Source organism: Gopherus flavomarginatus, chromosome 15 (assembly GCF_025201925.1).
Source record: "Gopherus flavomarginatus isolate rGopFla2 chromosome 15, rGopFla2.mat.asm, whole genome shotgun sequence".
Taxonomy (NCBI): Eukaryota; Metazoa; Chordata; order Testudines; family Testudinidae; genus Gopherus; species Gopherus flavomarginatus.
This window is the reverse complement of record NC_066631.1, coordinates 9,418,980-9,446,417: the sequence shown is the minus strand read 5'-3', so window position 1 is coordinate 9,446,417 and position 27,438 is coordinate 9,418,980. Positions and strand designations below refer to the sequence as shown.

General features: G+C 50.5%; 1 protein-coding gene across 3 annotated transcripts in view; it reads left to right on the top strand.

Moving 5' to 3' along the window:
• KSR2 (kinase suppressor of ras 2) overlaps positions 1 to 27,438 on the top strand; it is a 250,094-nt gene that overhangs the window by 92,383 nt on the left and 130,273 nt on the right. For all 3 annotated transcript variants that reach the window (XM_050924133.1, XM_050924132.1, XM_050924134.1), the window contains exon 5: positions 24,732 to 24,801. In XM_050924133.1, coding sequence (XP_050780090.1) covers positions 24,732 to 24,801 — 70 coding nt within the window. The remainder of the gene's footprint in view (positions 1 to 24,731; positions 24,802 to 27,438) is intronic.

Genomic DNA, 27,438 nt, shown 5'->3' with positions numbered 1-27,438 from the left:
GCTAGGAAGTCAAGTGTATTTCTCTGTTTTTTAGAAGACTGCTTTGAAATGCTTGGTCTGTGTGCCAAGGAATACTTGTTTCAGCAGCTTGTACGGGCTATTACTGCCAGAAAAAGGCACTGTCAGCGCATTAAGAAAAACCACTCTTTTTCTGGCTGAAGCATAGCCTCGGGTTGCTCTTCTTGTGACACCCGGCTAAACACATTGCTTGTGTGGGCTGCGTGTGCCTGTCTGAGCTCTCGGCAGTCCTTAGCAGATCCCTGGTGAAAGTGGTTTTGGATGCTTTTATTTTTTTAACTGCTGATGGGCCCTAATTAGAATGAGTCTTAACAGATGCACAACTCCACAGGGCAATGGAAAAGGAGGGTATTTAATCACCTAACCGCTGTCCTTTCACTGGTTTCAGAGTGATTCTTGGTGGGGGGACCTCAGTCATGGCACAGGCAGAATTTCAATGAGCAAAGGTCGGTTTGTCTCTCTGGACTGTGCCCTTGCTCTAACTTTCCTTGTCACTGGCGAAAGGCAATGGAGAGGGGAAAGCTGTCACAAATGGGGAGCGTGTGAATTCAAACCTGGCTGCAGATTAGCATGGAGCTGTTGCATTTCGTGATCTCATTGGGTTACGGTGACCAATGGGTGCCTTTTTACATCTTTGCCATGTGTATTGCTGTTTAGGAGCTAGAAGTGCCTTCTCCTTTGGGCTGTACATTTTTCTCCAGGCTGTTTCTTTCTTGAGCTTTGGTAGAATGGACCCTTTTTTCCCATTGGCTGCAGGGTCTCTGCAGTTTTCCTGCTAATCAAGTGGCATTACGTCTCTCTTGCTTTTGCTGCAGGGATTTAACTACCTGGGATAAGCACTTTTTACATTGTCTTTTGTCCAGTAAGCTTGAAGAACTTTGCACCCATTAACTAATTAAGGCATCACAGACTCCCTGGGCAGCTGAAGAATAAATCTCTGAGTGGAAGGGGAGCCTTTGTTCTGGCTAGATCCAGTTACTATGCCCCTGTGGTCTCCACACCTCTGCCCCACAGCACTACCGCCTGTTTCCCATGAATGTGTATCAGGGCTGGTGTTTTTACTCAGGGGTGGCTACATTACTGTTATTGCCCTGTGAATTTGCTGTGGCGGGTCCCTTTCTCAGGCCTTTCCTGCTTTCTAGAGTGGGTAGCTATATTAATAGTCCAGGTCTGGCACATCCAGCATTCCTTAGCGTCACCTTCATCAGGGTGTCTTGGAGAGGGTTGGTGTCATTCATATTTTCCTGTGATTCTGTGTCTCTTTAGCACTTGGGATTCTTCCCTCTGCAGCACCTCAATCTTGTAGACGTGTATCCAACTGCTAGCATCCTGTGGGGTGGATTAATGATCAGCTCTCCTTGATATGTCCTCCCCGAAGGCCATGTGTGCTAATCAGCTCTCCTTTCCCCTCTGAAGGCAGTAGGACACACCATTTCATTCGGTTAGCCAGAGCGTTCCATGCCCGGACCCTGAGTTCAAAAACCTTTGTTTTGGGGTCTGGCCCCTGAACAGGGGACTATTTTCTGGCCGCACAGTCTGTATACACCTCTCAGTTTTAGAGACGGTGGCCCTGGGTAGAACCCAATTCCCTTTAGAATTTCACCAAACAAAAGTTATTTATTTTCCCAAATGTGTCACTTGAAAATCTCAGTTACTGCCAATTATTTCTTTGTGTTTTAGTGCTTAGTAGACTGAAGCATTGTGGCCCCAGAGAGAACAGGCAGGACTGAGGTGCCACCATGGCCCGAGGCCCCTGCAATGGCAGGGAACTGATTGGGTAGGTTAGGCCCAGATAATCCTAGCAGGAGACCGCTGCTCCATGCTGCAGAGGAAGGTGAAAATGTCCCCCGGTCCCTGCCAATCTGACCTGGGGAAAATTCCTTCCTGACCCTAAACCTGGTGATCAGCGTGAGCCTGAGCATGGGAGCCAGGATCACCAGCTAAGCACTTAGAAGCAGAGGATTCTGTGTACCACCTCAGAACATTGGTCCATCCTGCCTCGTATCCTGACTCCAGCTGTGGCCAAAACTTGATGCTTCAGAGGAAGGAGGAAAAACCAAACACACCTACAATGCATCTCACCAATTGTGTACCTAAGGGGAAAACAGTGCTTCCTGACCCCTGCAGGTGTCTGGCTGAATCCCTGAAGCATGAGACTGAGACATGCTATCTATCAATGGAGAGCTGCAAGTGAACTCATTGTTAGAGTAAGGCAGGGCGTCTCTCCCTGTGACCTGGAAGAACAGACTCAGTGAACTCCTGCCCCCGCACCCCGGGGCTTTGTGGATGGTCTCCAGTCTCTCTCTTGTGTTGTTGCACACATACGCTTTCTATCGTATATGGGCTGTAGATGCTTGAGCACTACGAGGCCTGGGAAAAGAAGTTTCAATAACAGAAACGATACTGTTCTGGGGCACTGTCTGTGCTCTTCCCTCCCCCTAGCCTGCCACCTAATGAGGGACATCAAGGCAAATATTATGCCACCTTCACTGTGACATCCCTGAACTGCTCTAGAGCAATGAAGCTGCTGCATTTTAACCTCTGTCTCCTCCTAGTACACACTTGGGGCCTATTTGTCCAGGCAGCTCCCATCAGATCTGAGTTCAGGTCTTCTCCTTTTGCACCTGGAGTCTGTTGGGATTTTCATGCAGACAACAAAGAGCTCTGGGGCCAGTGGCTGTAGTTACCAAAAAAAAGTAACCTTTAGCCAAGATGCTTGGACATCATAACCGTGATACAGATGGATTATGCTAATAAGTTTCCCTTAATGTGTCAGACCAACCTTACCCTATTTGACTTCAGTCCATTGCTCCTTTTCCTCCTCTCCCAGCTTGCCAAGACTTCTCTAGCTTTACAGTCTCACCTGGTCAATCTCCCTCACCCCTTGAGCTCTTTTCTTGGCTCTGTTGTGTAGATTTATTTCCCAGGGTCATTCCCCGGATCTCTCCTGCTCTCTCTCAAGCTGCCCCACTCAACCTGATTTCAGAGATTCCTTCAGTCTGTGGAACTTCAGATCCAGACACACCCACACTTTGTGGGTGGGTGGGTTGAAATCTGGATCTGAACTTTCTGACTCAGCCCCAGAACTAGTATTAGTGAGATTGCTCCGAGTGGGATCTGGGAGGCTTTGATGTCTCTTTGCCCTTTCTCGGCCTCCCGCTGAGCCCAGGGGAGCTGGGGAATGGGAAGCTGCCTTCACAAGACTAGCTGCACGTGCCCACTGGGAGGTGATGGGCATTGTTGGCAGGCCCTGTCCCCTGTGCTGTCGGCATTGCTGGCTCTGTTAAGGATGGACCAAGACCAATCTCAACACCCCCAATCTTTGGAGAAAGGGTCAAAATCCATCTTGGGATCAGTGTTCTATGCCCCAGGCCCATCTCCAATAGCGACCGGTCCCAGCGACTGGGAAAGCCCTGGAGGAGCTGGGGAAGCAGGGTCTTTCGTGGGGTAACAATGCTGACCCACCACTGTCCCTGCCTCAGCCTGGGACGGATGGGCAGTGTCTGGTCCTGACAGAACATCCTGGAGGGATGCGGTCATGGGCATTGACACACCCCATGGATGAGTCCTGCCCTCTCTGAACTGATGAACATTGAGATCTCTGCCTTTTGACTGGCCTCACACTCAGTGCCTCAATCTTACTGTCTACTTGCAACCAGCCCCGATCCCCCTTGGCGCTAGTTCTGCCCTTTTTACCCTGGGCCCTCTGGTTTCTTTAGAGATGCTATCGTCATCCCCTGGCACAGGAGCCTCCTCATCCCCTCCTATTAGCTCAGAATGAGTCGGGTGTATTGCTGGCTTGGCCGTTCCTCAGGCCAGGCTAGAGCTGAAGGCTTTGGGCAGGTCCGAATGAAGTACCAGAGTCAGCCCTTTGCCTGTGGTGTGAGACTCCCACTGGCAGACACAGTGCTCTGGCCCGGGGATGCATCCAAATCCCCAGGAGCCTGCAGCCCTGGTATTAGGATCCTTCTGGGCTGTAGTTCTTTAAGGAAAGGTGTATTTATACCAGAGGAGAGTGTGTCAGAGCTGCATTAAATCGGCACTCGTAACTCCCCCCTCTTCTTTGCTCTTGGAGGACTGTCCAGGCCTCTCAGTTGATCAGGAATCAACCACTCTGTGTCAGGCTTCCCTTCGAATATTGCTCCAGCTACATAGTCTTGTGGGTCAGGACTCTTGGGATCTGTCACTGGCTCTGCCACTGACTCATTGTGTGATATGTGGCAAATCACTTACCTTGTTGTGGTGCTGTCTCCCTATCCGTACAAAGGCTAAAACTACTCTCCTAGCGTCCAGGTTTGTTTCATCAAGAAATCATTTCTGTGTGAGTTGCAGGTGCTGAGATGCCTACTGTGCTCCTCGTGTATTAGACATGCCTTGTTACCCGTACTTTGATTGCTGTGAAATTCCCTGATGCCTCTTCCCCCAGCTCCTGAGGAGCAGACATTTTGGCATGTGCCTAAGTACATTGCAAACCAGGGCTGCGTCTGCGCTAGGAGGTAGGGGTGTGATTCCCATCCGTGTGGGCACGTACTTGCTCGCATGAGTGTAAATAGTAACGGTAGCACAGGTAGCAGCAGTGGAGGCACAGGGGAGCTGTCCCAAGTACAAACCCGCTCAGAGCCCAAGGGTGCATCTTTGGGGCAGCTAGTCCGTGTTGGTGCCCATGCTACCGTGGCTACGCTACTATTTTTAGTGCATTGGTTTGATCAGAGCTAGCCTGAGTGTGTCTGCACGAGCTGGGAACTGCAGCCCCAGCTCCAAGCGTAGGAGTCGGCAAGACGGACTGCGGGTACATCTGCAGTGGAATAGAACAGGCACGGCTCAGCCGCGGCTGGCCGGGTCAGCTGACTGAGGCTCGCAGGGTTCAGGCTGTGGGCCTAAAAATTGCAGTGTAGACATTCACACTTCAGTCCTGGGACCCTCCGACGTCGTGGGGTCCCAGAGCTCGGGCTCCACCTGAAGCCTGAAAGTCTATACAGCAATTTTACAGCCCCGCGAGCCTAAGTCGGGGCAGCAGTGGGTGTGTGTTTGCTGTGCTGATGGACTGTAAAGGCCCCATTGTTAGTGAGCAGTTCTGGCTTCAGTTCTAGCTGTACATGGGTGCGCACACAGCGCACCGTCTCCTGCTTTCTGTCAATCCCCTTGTGCAACCATGCTGATGGTGAGGGGGTCCGGATCTGTGCTCACCTCTGTGGGTGTAAAGCTGGAGTAACTCCACTGACGCTAATGAGGGACAGTAATGTGAAGTCAGCAGTAAGCGTGGAGCCGCACTCTGGTCAGGCTGATTCAGGAGTTGCCTGTCAGGTGTTAACTGACAGCAGAATATGAGCGTCTTTCTTCCCTGGCAGGCATATCCTGCTAAGACAAGCGCCTCTTCGGAAAAGCCGAACGCTACAACATCATTAACGACGGGCCGCTGTCTGGCTGCTCCATGCATCAGCACTACAAAGCCAAGCTGGCAAACATCAAGTCCTGAATCTGGAGGATTTCCTATTCTGGCAATGTTGTGCAGAGAAGAAAGAATACAGCTTTGGCTGATTAAGTCTAATTGACCCTGAGAGGCTGAGAATGGGGGGAGGGGAATCATAATGTAAGTATTTAAACCAGTAAAGTGACTGAATATGACATGCCTGTGTGACGAACTGGGAATGTTCTTAATGTTTTCTCTGAATACTGTGTTGGTGCCTCAGTGTCCCCATGGCAGTTCTTAAGTATCTGGCAGAGCAAGGGCCAGTGCACCTAAATGCCTGGCACTCTGTCTCCTAGCAAGTGATGGCCTGGGCCCCTCCTCTGCAAAGGTGCCAGCTGAAGGTGTTGGAGACAAAGAGATCAGGTGACCTCCTGGCCCGGGAAAGGGGCTGAGCAGAGAGGAGGGGCTGGAAGGGGTTGTTAGTCTGGAGCTGGCTGAGGGCAGACATGAGGGTCTGGCTCACTGACCCCCAGAATGGACCCAGCCGAGGAGTCCGGTTCTCTGTACCTACAAGCTCTGTTTTAGACCCTGTTCCTGTCATCGAATAAACCTCTGTTTTACTGGCTGGCTAAGAGTCATGTCTGACTGCGAAGTGGGGGTGCAGGATGCGGTGGCTTCCCCAGGACCCCACTGAGGCAGGCTCACTGTGGGAAGCGCCCGGAGGGGCAGAGGATGCTGAATGCTCCAAGGAGAGACCCAGGAGGTGAAGACGTGTGAGCTTCTTGCCCTGAACAAGTCTGCTCCAAAGGAGAGGAGGCTCCCCAAAGTCCTGCCTGGCTTGGTGGGGAGCAGTTCCAGAGCATCGCCCGGTGACTCCGTGACAGCCTGCTATATAAATAGGACTGTCACACTGTAACAATGAGATGCCATTATTATAAAGTGGCTTCTGTTTTCCTCTCGAAGAGAGAGTCTCAAAATAGCTTTGCCTTGTGCACCTCAGATGCTTTTGATGAGCTAATTCGTAAAGGTTGAGATTAAATTTCAATGCTGTCGAGCCGTAAACTCCAATAAAGTATAATACAATAAATGCTGCCTCTGCCATGGTTTAAAGCAAAGCAAACCTGTGCAGAGCCTGGCATCTGTCTAGAAATTGATGCAGATGTTAACGTTTTCAGTGGTTTGCATCTGAAAACCCAGGTGGCAGCTAAAAGCCTTTAAGCTTTAATTCTGCATCAAAATGATGCTATAGAGTGGAATGCTGCCACTACTCTCTGTCTAGATATTACTATGGCTCATAGTGTCTGAGTGCCTTACAGACATTCAAAGTAGATCTGCAGCTGAAGGTATAATGTCCGGCTAAAGCAGATGTCCAGGCGCTAGCTTTGCTTGAGCTAGCGGTGTTGTTGAGGCAGCTTGGGCTAGCTAGCTGAGGACCTCTCTAGGGCCTCGGACGGGCTTGCACTCAGGTGGTTTAGTCCAAGCTGCCACCCACGCTGCTGCAGCTACCCGGCTCTTTTTAGCATGCTAGCTCAGTCGAAGCTAGCGCATGTACGTCTACCCACGCTGGAAATGACCCTTCCAGCTGCAGTGTCCATGTACCCCTAGGGTTAGCCACCTGTGCACCTGGAGTGGGTAGTCTGCATTCCTCACCCACAGCTGAAAATCTGAGTCAAGATGCCTCTGTGCAGGTAGCTCTCAAAGCAGGATTAAAAAGCAGTTCAAGAGGCATGTCACTAAGGGAGTTCAGACCCTCCAGATACCCATGGATGTTTACTTTGTCATCCTCCCCTTAACCATCGCTTAGCCAAGTTCTACTGTGTACGTGTTTAGTTCCCTTAAACCTTTCTTCAGAAGCTGAGCTCTCCAGCTCCCAGTGGCTCCTGCTGCTGTTCTCTGCATCTCCTCTGGTTTGTCCATACCTCTCCGTAGGATATTATCTTTTCTCTACCATCAATCTGGCAATTTATTTTAAGGGCCTGCCTGAAGAGGTAATTAGGAACATCTTTCCCTCTGGATGATTAGCTCTTTGACCTTCTCTGAACACCATCCTTGAGGAGACAAGATATCTGTGATGGGCTTAGCTGGCATAATTTCCCCTCATTACCGAACTGGAATTCAGTAGGTTAAGTGTTTGGGTATGTGTGAAACAATAAAACAAAGGCACTTCTTGTAGCTAAATGCCTTTCCCGCTGACTTTTAGCTCAATTTCCATTCTCTTGTGTATTCAGAAAGTTTTGCAAAGTTTTTCTTTTGCATCAGTCATCTGTGTAATTTGCTGGCGTGAGTTGCCTCGGCCTACCACCAGTATAAGTCAAACCAAACACTAAATCTGCTTGGCAAATGCAGATGTGAGAATAAGCTAAAAAATGTTGTTTTCAAAGCACCAACCTCCCACCCCTGGGCTATGGGTGTAATTTCTGGATCACTTTGCAAATTGCTTGTCTTTTAGTGATGGATTTCCAAGCCTAGAGGTCAGATGAGCGGGGATCTAGTTCCTGGGTTCCCCGTCTATAAAATGGGGATAATTATCTACCATACAGGGAGGGGAGGGTGCTGGGAAGATGAATTCACTAGTTGTAAAGTGTAGCACAGTTCTGATGGCTCTAGAGCAGTGCAAAAAATGAAGTCGTTCAGGTGCATACTCAATTTCCCTCCACTCAGACAAATGCTGGAATGCGGAAGACCAGCACCAGTACCATAAGCTTGATTCCGTACTCAACTGGGCAGCCATTAAAATAATTAGAGCACTTGAGTGATATTGTCATTGATCCACCTTGGCTGGTAGGTGAGCTGCTGTGTTCTGCACCAGTTGGAGTTTCCTTAGTCTGTGGTTTCATTTGCAAGCCTTGAGGACAAGCCCGGCCACCAATGCATGGATCACCATGGCTCAGTCTGTCTAGCAAGAAGGTAGTGTCCTGGCCAGACAGAGGAGGCTTGGTCTAGCCATTTGGGTGTATAGCAGCAAAGAGACGTCCTTGAGGAGCCCGAGTCTGTGAACCACTCTGACAGTTGCCCTTGTACATGAGGGTTAGGCATTGGCCAGTTCTTTGGTTTCCCTCTGCCTGTTAGCGTTACCTTGGTCTGGCTTTAGTGACTTCAGCCAGTTGCTCTCAAGCCAGAGGTTGACCTTGCAGTGGGGATAAGTGGGGAATGGTGTTTGCCTTTGCAATGGGTATCTTGTAGCTGTTGCTGGCATTTCAAGCCACACTCCTCTGCACTGTCTCCATCCTCTGCACCCTAGAGCCTGATGTCAATGTAGAACAGGGTTTAAGGGGCTGTGGGGTCTCGGGAGAAAAGGGAGCTTTGTGAATCCCTGTAGGGGGGAGCAGTCTAGAGGTGCATTGCCTGTCACCCCCGGGTGCTGGGGGTGAGGAATGTGCAGAACCGTCTCTCTTTGTTGCTGTCAGGTCTGAGAAGAGCTTTTACTGGCTGAAAGTGTCAAGTGCTGCAGAGAACCAGGAAAATGCAACTGGCTCTTTGCCCTGGGCTCACCATAAGTGTCAGTTACTTTAACGTTTCACTCCACCTTCACCGTCATCCGTTGGTTCAAATAAGGGGCTGGGAACCAGGACTCCTGGGTTCCGTTGCGAGCTCTGCCTATGGGCTTGCTGTGTGACCTTGAACAAATGCCTTATCCTCTCTCTGCCTCAAGGTCTCCTGGCTGTAAACAGTGGTGAGAGCCTTCCCCACTGCCAGGGAGTTGGAGGTGTAATTCACGGGTCCAAGATAAAGGTGTTGCCTAAGTGCAGAGTCGTGTCGTTTCCCAGCTTTGAGATGATTCATTCCAGGGCTGGTTTCCAAGTGTGAAGAGTTTACTTCCATCAATTTTATCCATCCCATTCATAATTTTAAACTAGACTCGCATTGTTTATTGTAGTAGTCAGAGGAGGGTTTGTTTATCTGGCTGTCACCATGATGGATAACAAATTCATACAAATTCCCTGGGCATCCAGAGAGGTGCCAGTGAATGAATAAGGGGAATCTTATGCCAGAATGCAATCACAATAGATACACTTCAGTACACATCAACGTGATTTCAGGGGCAGCTGCTGCTGTTACTGGAAGAGGACTATCTATAAAGCCAAACCTCTGGATAAAAACACCAGACAGGTAACCAGCAAGGGGCTGAGTTCTTATAAAAGGCTAAGGGGGACCCGGATTCCATAGGCCTTGGCATGGGTGGTGGGTATAATAGGCCAGGGGAGACTAAGCCTCCCCAAACAGCCAGGCCATAGCCCTGACCACGCTCCTCCCTGAGGCCTCATTCCTGCATCCCACTATTCCCCTGTGATCCCACGCACACTGCTCCGCTTCCTGCCTTCGCTCCACCTCTCCCCCGAAGCCAGCTGGACCTCGGGTGGCTCTGGGCAGGAGGTCAGACTAGATGATCATAATGGTCCCTTATGACCTTAAAGTCTATGGGCATGGGCTGGTCAGTGGGCTTGGCTGGCCCAGGACTCAGGGCTGCTGGAGTGGGTGAGCCAGTGTTCAGGCCCGGGTTTGGGCTAGCCAGTGAGACAAGTCTCAGGGCGGGTGGCCAAGGACTCGGGGTGGCTGGGGCAGGTGAGTCAGGGCTCCCCTGGCTCAGGGGGAAGGGAGCGGGGTAGGAGCAGAGCCTCCCCAAATGGGGGGTTCACACACCACCCACACACCTTGGCTCAGGAAGAGTTTGCTCATCGTACCCATCTAGTACCTCAGGAGCATCCCTGCACTCAGCATCCCATTAGCAATAAGTGATGCAGGAAACAGAACTGTGTGAAACCTGCTGCATGCTGAGGCTACTAGTGTTTGTCCAGTAGCAGTTGTGGTCCTGGCTTGCATTGCTGAGAGAGACCCTGCTGCCTCCTTCAGGGAGCTCCTGGAGACAGTGACCTTACACTGCAGCTGGATCTGGAGAGGATTCTCATTAGTAGGAACTTTGAGGGGCCAAACCCTAGTGATAGTGGCAGCAGCAGCTTCCCAGTGGGGCAGAGGAGCTTTGGCAGCATGGCAGCTGTCAGGCCAGTGAAGACACATGTCCCCAGGGAAGGCAGAGTCAGGGCCATTCCTTTCCACCTTGCCCTGCTCATTAAACACACTGGCCATTACTCAGCCCTGCCTCGGACTATTATCCCCCCCCGGTCTGAAGCTGGAAGTTGATGGAATGACGCCAGCTGGGAATTTGGGTCCCTGTCCCCTCTGTGCCGTGCACAGTGCTGGGCACGATATTGTCGCTGAAAGAGCGGATCTGCTCTGAGTGGCACCTTCCACTCCCCATGGGGGTCGGAGTCCGGAGCCTTTAGCAACTAAACCCCAAGTTTTACTGTGGTTTACTCCAGCTGGCCCGGCAGAGCTGACCCAGCTAGGGAAGGAGGATTCTAATCCTTGAGCATTCGCAGCGGGATTGGTTGCTAATCTGCCCCCAGCGCCACCCACCTGAGGTAGTGGGGGTCACGCAGGGGCTAACTGGAAGGCAGTGGGGCTGGACAGGTGTTGCTGAGGCCCTGGTTTGTCCTGAAGCAGCCTTATTGCCTGTGAGGTTTGAGAAAAGAGGAGCCCAGCTTGTTTCTCCAAGACCAGGGTGAGTTTGCAGGACTGGCAACTGGAAAGCTATGTTCCTACTGGGAAACGAAGGTGGTTTGCTGTGGAGAACCTGAGAGATGATAAACGGGGACCCTCCCAATGTCACGTTTGCAGAGCCACTCTTTGGAGCGAGCTGTACTTCACCAAAGACTAGCAGCGTGAGGGGAGTTCTGCACACCAGCTGCAAGCCCCTCCCAGCGGCCTCCCTGGCATGCACACAGCTGGCCTAGCTGGCCTTGTGCCGTACCTCTGGAAGGCGCAGGCAGGACAGGTGGTGTGCCGGGAGATATGCTAGGGACTGGAGGGGGTGTTCCTAAGCCCTGCTTATTCTGCAGTAGCATGGTGACCCACAGAGAAAAGGTATAACTGGGGCACAAGCTGGGGCAGCCTCGGGGCTGCTCTACCTGGCACGGTGGGCTGAATCCAGGATGAGTGAGGCATGAGCCACCTGGGCCAGTGCAGGGATGACTCAGGGCCCTGCTGTACATTGAGTTGAACAGCCACACAGTGACACCGTGGAGCGGCCTGCTGTGGACATGGCAGGAAGCAAGGATGCCGTGTTGTACAGTGAATGCATCACAGCCGAGGCACTTACTTTGCATAGTCTGTGTCACCTGCTTTGCCCCGATCACCATAAAAGAGCACAAGTGCCATTCAGGCGCCTGCACTTGTCACATCTGCCTGTCACCGGCGGATTGCTGGGGCTCACAGGTTCCGTTTGTTGTGTCTCCTGTCACAGCCATGCCAGCACGGCTGTCACCTCTGCATCTGCCAGACTGCTCATTTTCCTCCTCGCAGTTCCCAGCCTCTGAGTGCATTTGATCACCGTCAAGTGAAGTCTGTTGATTCAAGGATAAACTGTACTAGACAAACCAAAAGCCGCGACCTTTGCCAGCTGTCTATTCGGACTGAGCGCCAAAACCCCATCCAGGGCGCACACTGCATGGTAGTCCCTTCCCGCTGTGTAGCCTGGCTCTGCAGCTCGTCTGATGGGGGCACACACAGCAAAGTGGGGGGTGACGATGGCAGAGGAGATCACATGTGAATCAGGCTTCCGGGGAGTGATGTTGTTCCTAGACAGCTCTGCCCCAGGTTCATTGGAGGCAGGGGGCTAAGAAAGGAGCTGGCACTCGAATGGATGTCCTGTTACGACATCAGTATCCTCTGCCTATAAACAGCACATAGTACGCATTAAGGCTCGTGCGCTCCTCGGACAGGAGAAAGCTGCCGCAGATCCAGCCCTGCCTATCCCCTTGAGTTCTGCACTGCAGCTCCATCTTCCAGCCCTTAATCGGAGAGTTTTCTATAATTTCTCCCCTCAATGAATCGCTGGCGGCCTATTTTCAGGGCAATCGCTTCCAAGTAACTTTCCTTCTCCCTCTTCTTAGCCTCGCCCTGATGGTTCGGCTTTGCCCCCTGCAGCCAGCACGATCCATAACTGCCCTGAGCAGCTGCACGGCAAGGCGGAAATGGGCTGGGAATTGCCTGCCTCCGTGACCATGCTGCTGGAGGAGGTGGGGTGCAGGGTTGCGAGTGGCCCCTCTCCACTCCCTGAGGCTAGTGAGGCAGGCAGGGCTGGTTTTATGGCTTGGGTGAGGGACAATGCAGTGGCTTGATTTGCTTATGCCTGGATCTGGGCCTGACCAGAGCTTGCTAGGAGAACTGGGTGGTTCCTAGGGAGCAGAGAAGGAGAAGTCACATTTATGGAGCTGGAGCAGGCTTTGGAATCGAGTCCATCTCATTGGCCCCATTTCTGAGCTGAGCATGGCGTGAGTAGGGGGAGGGAAAGGTCTACGCCGCCATTACTGCCCCGAGACTGGTCCCTAGCTCATGATGAGCTTCGTCATCCCCCCACAATGCCCCCAGAGCAGAAGAGCACAGCTAGGGCTCAGAGGGGCTCCAGACAGGGCCTCCCCTGGCTCTGCCCCGGCATGCCTCTCTCAGGAGCTAGGGGCAGTTGGCTTCAAGCGTGAGCAAGGAATCTCCACATGCCAAGAGGCTGGTTGAGCTGACTTACTCCTTTTCTCTGGGCCCCTTTGGATGCCAGGAGCCAAGAGGAGATGGTGATGGGGCAAAAGAACAGGCAGAGATGCGGTGAAACGCCTCTTCGGACAGCCACGGAGCCTAGAACCACCTGCCCCTGTCCTCTTTGAAGAGGGGCTTTGATTCACAACCTAGCTCCTCCAGTAGAAGGCCGCCTGCACTGGCCCTTCCTGCATCTCCCAGGTGAGCTTCTGCTGCCCAAAGCCAACTGCTGAGAACCTGTTTACCATGAATGTGCTGTGCAGAGCTTAGGCTCATTGGGACCAGGCTTCTATTACCGGGGCAGCTTTTCAACCACTCACATGTCCTCAGCAGCCACTAAACCCGCTCAGGAATGCATTCCACAGAGCAGCTCTGCACGGAGAGAGCGGCCCTTGGTTCTTCTGTGAGCAGTTACCTGCGTGCTTGTTAAATGCAGCCTTGCTGGCTGATAGCGGATAACGCCCTTCTGCACTGATGACAGTTGCTCTGATCAAAGAGCCGTATAATATAAACTAGGTTTCAGGCAATAAATGTATACGTGGTGCATGGCATCCAGCAAGGGGAGGTCAACTACATCAGTCGCTACAGGGCAGCGAAGGTTTATTAAGGAGGCTCAGCAAACGGCAGGCAAAAGAGGGCCGGACGGACCAAAGGGGAGCGCTATCGGATTTCAAGGAGCAGGGGAATCTCCTCTCTGATCCCAATTCACTGGTGTTTCAGAGAGAATGCGCAGCACTTCTGCTCTTCCCAAGCTGCGCCTTAGCCGAGGACTCTTCCTCCCGGTCCTTCCCTGGGTTAATGGGGGCTGCATGCTGATGGAGTGACGCGGTGCATTGCTTCTGACAGCTACAAGGAGCTTTGCTGTGTTAATATTGGCCTTCCCTCTCGCAGGGGTCAAAGACCCAAGAGCTTTTTTTTTTCTCTTTTTGGCTCTGCAAGCTGAACTTCAGTGCGCTGGCAGCAGCTGTCAGAACCCCCGCCTGTCAGCGTGGCACTTGTTTGTGCTGGCACCCCTCAATATGATAGCCTTGGCAATTGAAACTGACGGAGCAGAGGTGGCTCGCTTTCTCCTCCTTCAGGAAAACTCGTGGTGATGGCAGCCATGCCCTCTGTCTGCTCTCATCTCATCCCTGCCTTGAGCTTGAGCTAGCGATGGAAGGCTGCCTTCCAATTATTATGTGCTTTAGAGGGATAATGTGGGCTAGTGGTTAAAGCAAGACATTGGGAGTCGGCAGGGAGGTAGTACCTGTGACGTTGCACTCCATATGTTTATGGAAATATGCTTATGAGTGTAAATATAACGGAACTGGAATATTCTTCATGCAAAAGGTCTCTTGTAAGGTATCATTACAAAGCTTATAATCTACTGAGTGTGTTCTTCCTATAATATATAAATGTATCATTCTTGTATCTAAAACTAGAAATATGAACTATAACTCTGAGGTCCTATTGTAATTATGCAAAATGTGGGCTATTAATGGTGGCTTGGAATCTTAATGGCTCCCATTAACTAGGACAATTGGTTGTAAATTGCTCTGTTTACTTGTAAACCTTCCTCTATAAGTATGTGCCAGCAAATGGGTAAAGAAGTCTCACAGGGCATGGGAACATGTCACATGATACCGGAATCCATCTTTAACCTGGTGCTTTTCCATTTAGCAGGAGGGGTGGGGACCCAGAGAGACAAAGGTTTCCCTCCTTGTGCAAAAGCTATAAAAGGGGGTGAAACAGAACAAATGGGGCTGCCAGTCATGAGAAATCCCCGAGTTACCACCTGAGTTGGAACTAACAAGGGCTGTACTGGGGAAAGGATTGGGCCCAGACTAGGAAGGAGTCTAGTCTGCGAAAGACACTGATTAGACCATCTCTGAGGGTGAGATTTTACTTGTAAACAGGTTCTTAATGTATTAGGCTTAAACTTGCGTGTTTTGTTTTATTTTGCTTGGTATCTTACTTTGTTCTGTCTGTTATTACTTGGAACCACTTAAATCCTACTTTTTATACTTAATAATATCACTTTTGTTTATTAATTAATCCAGAGTAAGTGATTAATACCTGGGGGAGCAAACAGCTGTGCATATCTCTCTCTCAGTGCTATAGAGGGTGGACAATTCATGAGTTTACCCCATATAAGCTTTATACAGAGTAAAATGATTTATTTGGGGTTTGGGTGCCATCGGGGTCTGGGTGCTGGAGACAGGAGCACTTGCTGAGCTGTTTTCAGTTAAGTCTGCAGCTTTGGGGGTGTGGTTCAGATCCTGGGTCTGTATTGCAGCAGGCTAGTGTGTCTGGCTCAGCAAGGCAGGGTGCTGGAGGCCCAAACTGGCAGAGGAAACAGGCTCAGAGGTAAATTCAGCATGTCAGGTAACAGTCCCAAGGGGGTCTCTGTGACTGAACCCATCACAGGACCTTCTTGGTGGGGCTGATGCTTCGGCTGTCCATGCTACAAGCACTAAAGTGACACAGCTACAGTGCTGTAACTATGCCACTATAAGCCCGTAGCATGGACACAGACTACAGTGGGTTTTTCCATCACTGCAGGCACCCCATGTCTCTGAGCGACGGTGGCTAGGTTGGCAGAAGCATACTTCCATCGACCTAGCTGCGTCCACACCGGGCAGAGCGACAGCACAGAGGGGTGTGGATTTTTCACGCTCCTGAGCGTCATTGCTATATTCACCTACGTTTTAAGAGTAGACTAGGCCTTAACTGATGCTTTGTGATCCTGACACGGCAAGTGCTGTGTAAGGGCAGAAGGTTGGTATCAAGGAGAGAGCACCTCTGTGCCACTGGGCCGAGCTGCATTTACTGGTAAATGTTTAAAGCCAGTCAGTGAATGGAACTTCGGGAAGCACAAAACCAGTGTACTCAGAAAAGTGCCTGACACTTCCTTCAAAAACCCTCCCCCTGTGCAGGGCTATAGACAAGCAGCTCTGGGATTGGCCTCGGGGATTTCATGGTGTAGCTCCTTAATGATGGTGCTGGGAGCAGCTGCCACTCCACTGGCACCCACGTACATTGGAAGTGGACTGTGAGGGTGAGCACACTTTATCTTTCCAGCCCAAAGAGCGTTATGTGGTCTTAGCCCCCCCTCCACCTCCTGCGAGGTAGGTAAGTAGTAGTGTGCTATTCAACAGATGGGGAAATTGGGGGACTGCGGTTAAGGGGCTTGCCAAAGGTCCTGCAGCAAACGAGTGATACACATGAACACAATTAGACACACCTGAAAGAAACCTGGGTCCTAACACAGGACCCAGATCTCAACTTTGCATCCTGCATATTGAACAAGAAGGTTTGGAATTTGGGTCTGAACTTGCCCAGTGTTCAGGATGTTTGGGTATTGGGATTCATCCTCGTAAAGAACGCAGGCCAATCTGTGAACCCAATCTGGATTTTAATTTGAATGTGGATTTTTGCACGGTCCAGTCTCAGGTGTTCTCACAGGAGGATTGGTGTCTCTTGGGCTTAGCTTCCCCCACTGCATTTATTTAGGCGAAGGTGAGGAGAGAACTAATCTGTGCTGATGCCTCTTTTCTTTGATAGAGTCTCTGAAACCACTAGTTCAGCCCCTGGGTGTTTATATTAAATATCCAGGTAGCTTCTGAGGGTAGATTCTGATTCAGTGTTGCCCTCCCTAACTATAAATACACAATGTGTGAGAGAGGTAGCACTGCCCTCTATGAGCAGAGCTGTCACAGCATGTGGGCATGAGTGTTGCTAGCAAGCAGGTGTCAGCTCATGTCCATACAGAGATGAACATTCAGCATCATCAGTGGAGAGCCATTCGGTGTCGTTGTACCAGCTAGTCACTTCCGCTGAGCATTGTCTTCCTTGCTTTTCCACCTCCGATGACAAAGAATTCATGCCTGGCCTACAGCTGCACAGCCCATTGCTAGCTGTTTTGGGTGTAGGGGTGGTGACGTTATGATTAATTACAAAATGGGCGTGCAAGAAACCAGGATATTCTGACCCAGCATTGTGGATGGCTCAGCTGAGTGGAACATCTCTTTTTCACGTCGGAGATGGCATTGTTAGGGGTCTTGTTCAGTGATGCCAGGGCACTGGCCCTGCAGAGCTCCATCATCTGGCATTAATGGGGTGCTGCAGTGGACCCCAACCTTTCTTGTTGGGATCCCCCCTTTGGGGTGGATTGTCGGATGGATGACTCTCATGGCTTCTCCTGATAGTCATTGCCTTCTCTCCTTTTCTAATGCCTCCCTCTTTTTTTTCCTCCCTTTTCATTTCCATGCATTTTCCCTCATCTCAATTTTTTTCCCTCCCTCCACTGCCACAGGGCTTGCTGCTGATGCTTCCTCCTTAGTTCTGCAGTTTCATATCTGAGTTCCTTCAGAACTCCTGGCTGGATCCCATCTGGCCCCAGGGACGTATTCCTGTTATCAATTTACCAGTTTGTTCCAAAACCTCCTTTATTGACACCTCAATCTAGGACACTTCCTCAGATTTGTCAGCTAAAAAGAAGGGCTTGGGTGAGAGAATCCCCATCACATTCTCTGCAGTGAAGACTGACGCACAGAATTCATTTAGTTTCTCCACAATGGCCAGGTCTTGCTCTTTTAGCATCTTGATTGTCCCATTGCCTAGCCGATAGTTTGGCAGGCTTCCAGCTTCTAATACTTAAAGTAGTTGCTCTTCAAATTGTCTTTTGGGTTGCCTAATTATATTTTTACCCTTGACTTGCCAGAGTTGATGCTCGTTTCTGTTTTCCTCAGTAGAGTCTCACTTCCAATTTTTAAAGGACGTCTTTTTGTCTTTAACATACACAGATCCTCTCCAAAACCCATCCCTGATTATCCAAGACATGCCTTGAGTCCACATTCGTCTCCATCCTACTGCCAGGCCTGAATTTGTGTCCTGATATTCCTTTTATTTCCGTTCATCATGTTTCTTTTATCTCAGAACGTTAGGCTCCTCTTACTAGATGGAAGAGAGAAGGTTGCTTCCCCTTTCAGAAACCATCTCCAATCTTCCTTCTGGAGCTTGCCACTGAAGTCATGTCAGGTAGGATGACCAGATGTCCTGATTTTATAGGGACAGTCCCGATATTTGGGGCCTTGTCTTATATATGCACCTATTTACTCCTCCATCCCTGTCCTGATTTTTCACACTTGCTATCTGGTCACCCTAAATCAGGCCAGGAGAAGGAGAAACGGACATCTCTCCACATCTACGTCTCTCCCCCAGATTAGAGGGGAGAGTCTGCAATTAACTCAGAGGTACCTGAAATCCTTCAGGTTGTTTCTGGCTACAATGTAAAGCTTTCCTGTGCCCTTCTGCCTTCCCACTCTGGTTGCCTTCTCTCCTGCAAACAGTGGGTCTATTGTGAACATCTCAGATCCTTCATAGATCATCCCTGTAATGAAAATAATTACCTGTGAATCATGTAGGTCTCTCATCGTTTTGTTAGGAGGTTAAAAACCCTGCTACAATTTAATAAATTTTGCAACGAGCACATTGTAAAAGGTAATTAAATACTTCAACCATCCTTGTGCTTCTTTTTTCCCCCTCTCCCTACCATAGCGGGATTTAATTGAGGCCAGCTGAAAGTTAGCTGAAATCAATCATAGATGGTAAAGCGGAGGTTTTAATTTAACTCTGGGACTGTAGCTGTAATTGCTCACGTGTTCGATTAATAAAGAACTGATGGAGGGAGGGATGCTCGTTTGTATAATACGATTTACTGACGAAAATGGCATTTATGAAAATAAGAGCACTTTGCGCTCCCAGGGCCAAATCCTGGTTTGGTATAAATCAGTGTAGCTGCATTGAAGTCATTGGAGCTACGCCGATTAAGGCCCCTGCTGAGGATCTGGCCCCTAGAATACTCTTCATCTGAGTTGCTCAGAGCAGCTCACATCCCTGCGAGGTAGCTAAGTATTATTTTACTTGCTGAGGCCTTTACTCCCAGCTTTGGGCCCTCACTAGGGCTGCCAACCTTCTAATTGCTGAAAACCCAACACCATGCCCCTTTCCTGCCTCTTCTCTGAGGTCCTACCCTCCACTCACTCCACCTCCTCCCTCTGTCGCTCGCTCTCGCCCACCCTCGCTCACTTGCTCATTTTCACTGGCTTGGGGTGTGGGAGGAAGCGAGGGCTCTGGCTGAGAGTGCAGGCTTTGGGGTGTCGGGCCAAAAATGAGGGGTTCAGGGTATAGGAGGGGCCTACGGTCTGGGGTACGGGGTTGGGATGCCGGGGGGGGGGGCGACGGGTGCAGGCTCTCAGGCTCTGGTTTCTGGCCAATGGGAGCTGCGGAGCCGGTGCTTGGGGCGGGGGCAGCACGTAGAGCCCCCATGGCTGCCCCTACACCTAGGAGCTGGAGGGACATGTCGCCAGTTCTGGGAGCCGCGTGGAACCAGGTAGGGAGCCTGCCATCCCCGCGCCAACCGGACTTTTAATGGCCTAGTCAGTGGTGCTGACCAGAGCTGCCAGGGTCCCTTTTCCACCGGGTTTTCTGGCCATAAACTGGACACCTGGCAACCCCAGCCCTCACTAAGTCCCTGGTCCTACAGAGGGACCTATATGGACTGACCCTCAGCCTTGTGTGGAGTTCTGTTGCCTTCAGGGGCATTCCACAGGGGCGTGAAGGTCCATCCGTCCCAGTGACTGGGAGTTAGGGAAGCTCTTTCCCCAAGTGGTGCTCCAGAGGGAGGGATGGGCAGGAGCTGTGCACTTGACAAGGAAGCTGGGCAGCTTGAGCCCAGCTGGCCCCAGCTCCCTAGGAAAGCTGGGAGGCTGGACCTGCTCTAGGGTGACCAGATGTCCCAATTTTATAGGGGCAGCCCCGATATTTGGGGCTTTGTTTGATATAGGCACCTATTACCCCCCCACTCCCTATCCTGATTTTTCACACTGTCTGCTCACTGTCCCCCCCGGCTCCCATCCTATCTTGGGGGATGGTGGCGGTGAGAAGCCGGGACAGCTGGACCCCACTCCCCAGGGACACAAAGCCCCAGGGGGCCTCCCCCTGCTCCCGGCAGGGAACAGGGGGGCGAAGAGCCCTGGGTGGCTTTCCCCCTGCTCCTGGTGGGGAATGGGGAACCGAGGGGGGGCGCAGCCTGCTGGGAGCTTGGGAGCCTGTACTTGATGGAAGTGCTCCTGGTGAGGATGCACACCACCGACCCAAGAGAGGAAGTGTGCTCCTGCACCACTGCAGTAGTTACTGTGGTAGCTGTAAGTCGACCTGAATCATGCCCCAAATCCATAATAAATACTATTGGTAACGACTGTTTCCCGCCCCTCGAGTGAAGCATGTGGCGAGTTAACTTTGCACAGGAAGTGGCATGTAAATGTAACCTTCAGGAGTAGCGTGTAATTAAAACACACCTCAGCTTGATATATTAAAATGGTATATTAAAGCAAACAAAGGTACTCACGGCTTATTGAAAGTATGTTTAGTGAGGGATTGGTTGGCATACTGACTAAACCGCTGGGATTGCAGCTAGGTTCTGGCTTGCAGCCCTCGGTGATAAGTCTGGTGGTCTGAGCTTACATCCGTGATGGACAGCTTTTTGGCTGCAGAGAATTGCTATTGGTTACTGTTTGTACGTGGGAGTCTCTGAAACCGTTTGTCATTAGCAGGCCTGCCTCTGCAGCTGCACTTGCCAGAGCAGAGTGAGCAGCTCCCAGCCTTCTTCCTTTCCAAGGGCTAAGGTCAGAGGAAGACTGATATCTGCTCCCCAGACTGGATGTCTTTCTCGGAGAGATGCTGTAGCTCAACCAGAAATGACTCCAGCTGGAGGCAGGAATGATGGGGGAGGTTCTGGGGCCTGTTATGCAGGAGGTCAGACTGGATGACCTCTCACAGTTCAGGCAACTGCTTCTATGTTCCCCCTCCGTGGTCCAGCAAGAGCACCCACTCTAGGCTTGTCACCTCTCCTGGGCAGAGACCTACGTCTCTCTCCCTCCTGAGCAGGGTTTTTCAAGGCTGCACGGTTCCCTGCCTGCACTGCCATATCCCCAGCAAGTCAGGCTGCCTAAACAGGCCTGGGGCTGTTCTCTTCTAAGGCTATGCACAGCTGTAATTGCCAGACATTGTAAGTTACCGCACAACCCTTATAAGCAAGCACATTCATTCTTAAGGGGAAAGTATTACAGAGAAAATGTATAAAAACCCATCAGAGTTCTTATACGCACGCTAAAAGCTTACCGTGGGGCCGCATTAGGCAAAAGTCCTTCCAACCCCTCCCAGGAAGGATTTGAGGTCCCCTTGGACAGCAAGTCCTGTCTGTTTGCTGGATCAGAACGAAGGCCCCGAATCAGTTTAAACTCAGGCTGTTTATCCAAAAGTTCCTTCTTTGTCTGTTGGTCTCTGGAGAATCCAGTTTGAGCCAGTAGAGTCTCTCCATGTGGTGGTACCTCTCTGGAGTTGTTACAAGCTGAATGAATTTGTCTAATCATCCCCCACTGTTCTGAATTCCTGGAGGGCTGTGGTCACACTTCCCCCTGGAATTACATACAGTCCCTGGCCCACAATGGTACATACCCCTAGTACAGTAAGATCTCCCACAGATAGTGCAGGAAATGGCTGTATCTGTTAGAGGTCCCTTTTGGGCTTTGAATCTGTGGATCAGTTCAGTGCCAGCGCAGGGACTGGGAGGGGAAGGAGCGCACATTCTCGCTCTCAGGACAGCTGGCTAGGCCCTTGGTACAGGTTACAGCCACCTGGCTTCAGTGTCCTCTAAGGAGTGCGGCACTGCCAGGGAATAGCCAGGAAGTCCACAACTTTTATATTCTCTTCCACCCGGCTCCTCCCTCTGGACTCCTCGGTCTTCCTCTCAGTCTGTGCAGGGAAGAGGCACTTTCTCTTCACTCCCCTGCCACAACTCAGGGAATTCCTTGTTTTCCTCCTCCCGGCTCTCTTCCATTGCAGCCCTGTGGGCTCCAGTGGAGCTGCAGCTCTGAGCAGTGCTTGGCCCTTAATTTGTTACTGGCTCACTGCCCCTCGGTCTGCTAGGCCTGGTCCCTTGGTGTGCTAGGCCTGGTCCCTGATCCACTGGTCTCAATTCTGCAACCAGATTTGCTTGGCTGCAGGCCAGGGTCTTCCCACATGGATCCAGCTGCAGGATCAGATATGTAACTAACTCCATAGTCTTCCCCACCCAGGAAAATATTGCACTGCTCATTCTAACCGTTCCTCTAACACCTCCAACTCGTTTGCATCGGAGAGGATGTCAATGATTTGGGCCCAGTTCTGCACTTCCTGACATCACTACTAGTCCAGTGTAACACCAGGGACTTCAGTAGAATAATCACTCCTGATTTACACCAAGACAAGTAAGAGGAGAATGAGGCTCTTTGTGTTTCAGGGGCTGATTCAAAGCCCATCAAAGTGAGTGGGAGGCTTTCCGTTGGTTTGATGGGCAATTAATCGGGCCAACTGTGTGTGTGTTGCACATCTGTGCATGACACAAACACTATGAACTCGATGGCTGGCTTGGCAATGACTTACCTACCCCAGCCAGATCAGCCAGCAAGGAGCAAGGTGCTCCCACTACCCTTTTCTTCCCTTTTCTCTCAGAAGGGGAATGCAAAAGAGGTCTTTTTTATTTGTAATCATGCTATTCTTGCCAGCAAGTTAAAGAAGTTTGAGCTGGATGAATGGTCTATAAGGTGGGTAGAAAGCTGGTTAGATCGTCGGGCTCAGTGGGTAGTGATCAATGGCTCGATGTCTAGGTGGCAGCTGGTATCAAGTGAAGTGCCCCAGGGGTTGGTCCTGGGACTGGTTTTGTTCAACATCTTCATTAATGATCTGGATGATGGGATGGATTGCTTCCTCAGCAAGTTTGAGGATGACACTAAGCTGGGGGGAAGACGTAGGGAAGACTACACTGGAGGGTAAGGATAGGGTCCAGAGTGACCTAGACAAATTGGAGGATTGGGCCAAAAGAAATCTGATGAGGTTCAACAAGAACAAGTGCAGAGTCTTGCACTTAGGACAGAAGAATCCCATACACTGCTACAGGCTGGGGACCGACTGGCTAAGTGGCAGTTCTGTAGAAAAGGACCTGGGGATTACAGTGGATGAGAAACTGAATATGAGTCAGCAGTGGGCCCTTGTTGCCAAGAAGGCTAACAGCATATTGGGCTGCATTAGTAGGAACATTGCCAGCAGATCGAGGGAAGTGATTATTCCCCTCTATTCGGCACTGGTGAGGCCACATCTGGAGTATTGCATCCAGTTTTGGGTTCCCCACTACAGAAAGGATGTGGACAAATTGGAGAAAGTCCAGTGGAGGGCAATGAAAATGATTAGGGGGCTGAGGCACATGACTTACGAGGAGAGGCTGAGGGAACTGGGCTTGTTTAGTCTACAGAAGAGAAGAATGAAGGGGGATTTGATAGTAGCCTTCAACTACCTGAAGGAGGGTTCCAAAAAGGATGGAGCTCGGCTGTTCTCAGTGGTGGCAGATGACAGAACAAGGAGTCTCAAGTTGCAGTGGGGGAGGTCTAGGCTGGATATTAGGAAACACTATTTCACTAGGAGGGTGGTGAAGCACTGGAATGGGTTACCTAGGGAGGTGGTGGAATCTCCATCCTTAGAGGTTTTTAAGGCCCAGCTTGACAAAGCCCTGGCTGGGATGATTTAGTTGGGGTTGGTCCTGCTTTGAGCAAGGGGTTGGACTAGATGACCTCCTGAGGCCTCTTCCAACCCTAATCTTCTCTGATTTGAACAGTAGTTAAATTGGTTTCTAAGAGGTTGACATTTGGCTTTTTGTTAAGATAGAGATACAGTCACAAGTATGTGATGCCTTATCAATAAACTGAGTTGCCGGTTAGGCTTCATCTTCCCTTTCTTGTTTGGAAATCATTAACTGTCTCTAACAGATTTGTGTTCTCAGCTGACCAGAGACTGTGTGTGTACTGGACTGAATATATCTTGGAAGAGTAATCAACTGGTGCAAATCCATGCATACTTCTCTCTTCCTCTGGGTTAAACTCCTCCTACCTGTATAAAACTAGTTACTTTCTTATTGATCGTGTTTGATTCTTGTGAGTGAGAGGGGAGAAGAAGCTGCTTCCTTAGCTGAGTTAAGGATCTAACCCTGCAGTACTTGCTCAGCGGCTTAGGAAATGAAGTCAGTAGGAGTTCTGCCTGGGTAAATGAAGTGCAAGAATGGACTGCATTTGATAGAGAACAAATAACTCTGGATCTTTCTGACCTGTAAAATTAGCAATAAAAGGTGTGGGGGCAGCAGGGTGGCACTTACATGCTTTCCCAAGTCGGAATGCAGTGTCACCCCACCTTCTCCCCCACGCCCAGACCAGGTCTTCAGTGCAATTTGGGCTTGGCTGGGTTTGGTGAAAATATTGTTCGGGTAAAGACTTTTTCATTTTCTCTCAGGCTGTCTGGTTACAATTAGAGCCCTGTGCAGATACAAAATTTGTATCCACTTCTGATCCGCAAACATGGCCCGTGGATATCCACCTCTGCGGATGTGGTTCTCCCCAGATAGAAAGCAGATATCAGCGGACTTGCGGGCCTCTAAATATAAAATTTGGATCTGCATCCATCCACGATCCGCATACATGGGCCGCAGATATCCGCAGACTTGCAGGATTCTCGTTATATCCCTGTGGTAACTGATGCCCCTCTCTCTTTGGTTGTAGTGCGGCTACATGCTCCTCTGTTCAGAGAGTAACATCTGACCTTCTCCTTTATTAATCCTTGTTTGTTTCTGTTCTATCTTCTCACCCTGCAGATACACTGTCAGTGCCTCGCTGGTCCCCACAGATTCCCCGCCGTGATCTAGGAAACTCAATCAAACACAGGTACAGTATTTCTGAGAAGTGCCACACGAATGTGTCCCGGGAATTCACACTTGAACACCAGGTTCCTGTAGTTGCAGGCAACAGCCTTTCTATTCTGTAGTATTCTCTATCCTATTCTCCGCAGCCCCTTGGCCCCCATCATCCGGGGCAGAGGCATGCCCCTGGTATGTGTGTGAGAGAGAGAGAGAGAGTGTCACACCTGACCCAGCAATTTATTCGCATTTGATTTTGACCCATGAACAAACTTCAAAACTGACCGTTGTGAAGACTGAGAGCTGAGATCCAGAAAATGTGTGTAGCACATAGGGACTCCAGTCATAGACTGGGAGCCCATGGTGCTAGGTACAGTACAAACCTACTGAAAGACAGCCCCTGCCCCGAGCAGAAAAGCTAACTCACCCTAGGGGGCGCTGTTGCAAAGGACCCAGGGAAAGAAAGAGTAAGTCAGATGTTGCTGAAAAGCATGTGGTGCATGGGGAGGGATGCGGAGTGCTTTCCTATAGCAATCCAGCTTCAAGTCCTAACCATCCTGAATATTGTAATTCAAGATGGAGCAAAGGGGAAAAGGAGTGAGCCCGGGAGACAAACGTCTCACACAGGCAGCAGATTCGCCAAGGCAGCTACAGTATCTAATCTGTTTGTGTCACAGCTTTGCACGCAAAAGAGAAGCTGTTCTTGTTAGAAGCCACTGGCTCTGTTGTTTGGGGTTTCACACCAGCCCTGAATAGGAATCTCCTTGCTGGGAACTTGCTGTCAGAGACCTGATCTCTCCCCTCCCAGCCTTACTGAGTAGGTAGCTGGGGGAGGTTTACATTTTGCTTTAGCACCCGGGGGCCCCTGACATGTTCATGCCAGCCTGACTGACTGGACGGGGGCAGGCTGGTCACAGCCCCCTGTCACACATCTCCTCTCAAATTGTGCCCAGCTGTCAGACCTCGGTGCTCCTTTCTCGAGTCCCACGGCAGCAGGAAGTGGCAGGCTGCCATAACAGAAATGCCCAGCAATATATTAAGGTTGTGGGGACGGTGAAGCAAAGGGGAAACTCGTCAGCTTCATCACCCTCTCCCTAAACGTCATGGAGATAGATCCTCAGCTCCTCCAAATCTTCACTACTCACGTGACATTACAGCTGAGCCACTGTCCCCGGCCTCTAAGGCACAGGTGAGGAAAAACCCTCTGGTGGTCATCATGCCCTAGTGTCCCCAAGCTTGCTGGTCAGGGGTTTGATGGGCTGAAACATGGAGCCCATTCAAGATGCATCTGTTCAGCCACATAACTCAGACTGCACTAAACTCCCAATTGCCCGCATGAAAGAGCATAAATGTGGCCACCCCAATTCCCTCCATCTCCAAACCAGAGAGAAAACTAGTTGCAGAGGGCAGAACGCTTCTGAGCTACTTCCTGGATTGTGTAATTTACTGAGTTAAAACCTCTGACCCAGGCCAGGCCAGGGGCAATAAGCCCCATTGTTTCTCTTTCTGCAGCGCAGAGCTAGTGGGCAGGGCAGGAGGGGGTGCAGAGGGATCCCCTTAGGGTGACCAGATAGCAAATGTGAAAAATCAGGACGGGGTGGGGGGTGGTAGGAGCTTATATAAGAGAAAGATCCAAAAATCGAGACTGTCCCTATAAAATCGGACATCTGGTCACCCTAGATCCCCTTCTACTTCCAACGTGTAGTCACAGCATTCTAGGAGCACATTCCACTTCCATTTCAGGTGATATGCAGTTTAGACAAGGCTTGAGCTGAGGTCGATAGAGATTGTCCGTTACCTGTGGCCTGCCACCCTGCAGTAAACTCCACACCAGCAGTTTGCTGCTTTCATATCTACCCCTCCCCCAAATCATAGCATTCATCTAGATGGAGTGGGAAGCGTCTCTCGTTCTGCCCATCCTCACCCTGCAGCGAGGGCGACTCCTTTCCAGACCTCCTCGAGGGTGCTTGCAGTTATGTACTTTGCCTATCCAATCGTTGGGAGTTGTTTGTATGCCTTGGGACCCCAGCAGTGATCAGAGCCTCCTTGGCAGGCAGACATTCCCTGCCCCAAGAGCTTCCAATCCAACTCGACCAGGCAAACAGGCGAGGCCAGGGAGTGTTTTAATACCCATTTTACAGGTGGTGACTGAGACACGGAGATGAAGGGACTAGTTGGATCACACAGGGAGTCCATGAGCTGGGAGCTGAAGCCTCTTCTGAGTGTAGAGCCTTCACCGGGAGGCCACTCGCTTCTCTTAGCTGTGGATAGTTAGCTGGGAAATGCCTCTCCATGACAGCTGTTCCAGCTTAGCTCTGTGCTGCCTGGTGGATACTTTGAGATGGTTCTATACAGAACATGTTTATTTGGGTTCTCCTTTATGTGGCTCCTGCATATAGTAAAAAAAAGTTTGGACAAAACTTTTTTATTTTTACTGAAAAATGCAGATTTGGGCACTGAAACATTTCAGAAATTCATGTTAAATTCTCCACATTCCCCCTCCGCCCCCCCCCCCCAAAGTTCTGGAAAAGTTGAAACATTTTGATTTAAAATGACTTTTGTTTCAAATTTTCCTTCTATTTTTATTAACATGTTAAAACCCTAGAAAATTATATAAAATGTTTTGTTTGACTTGAAACAATTCCGCCCCCCTCCCCCAAAATAT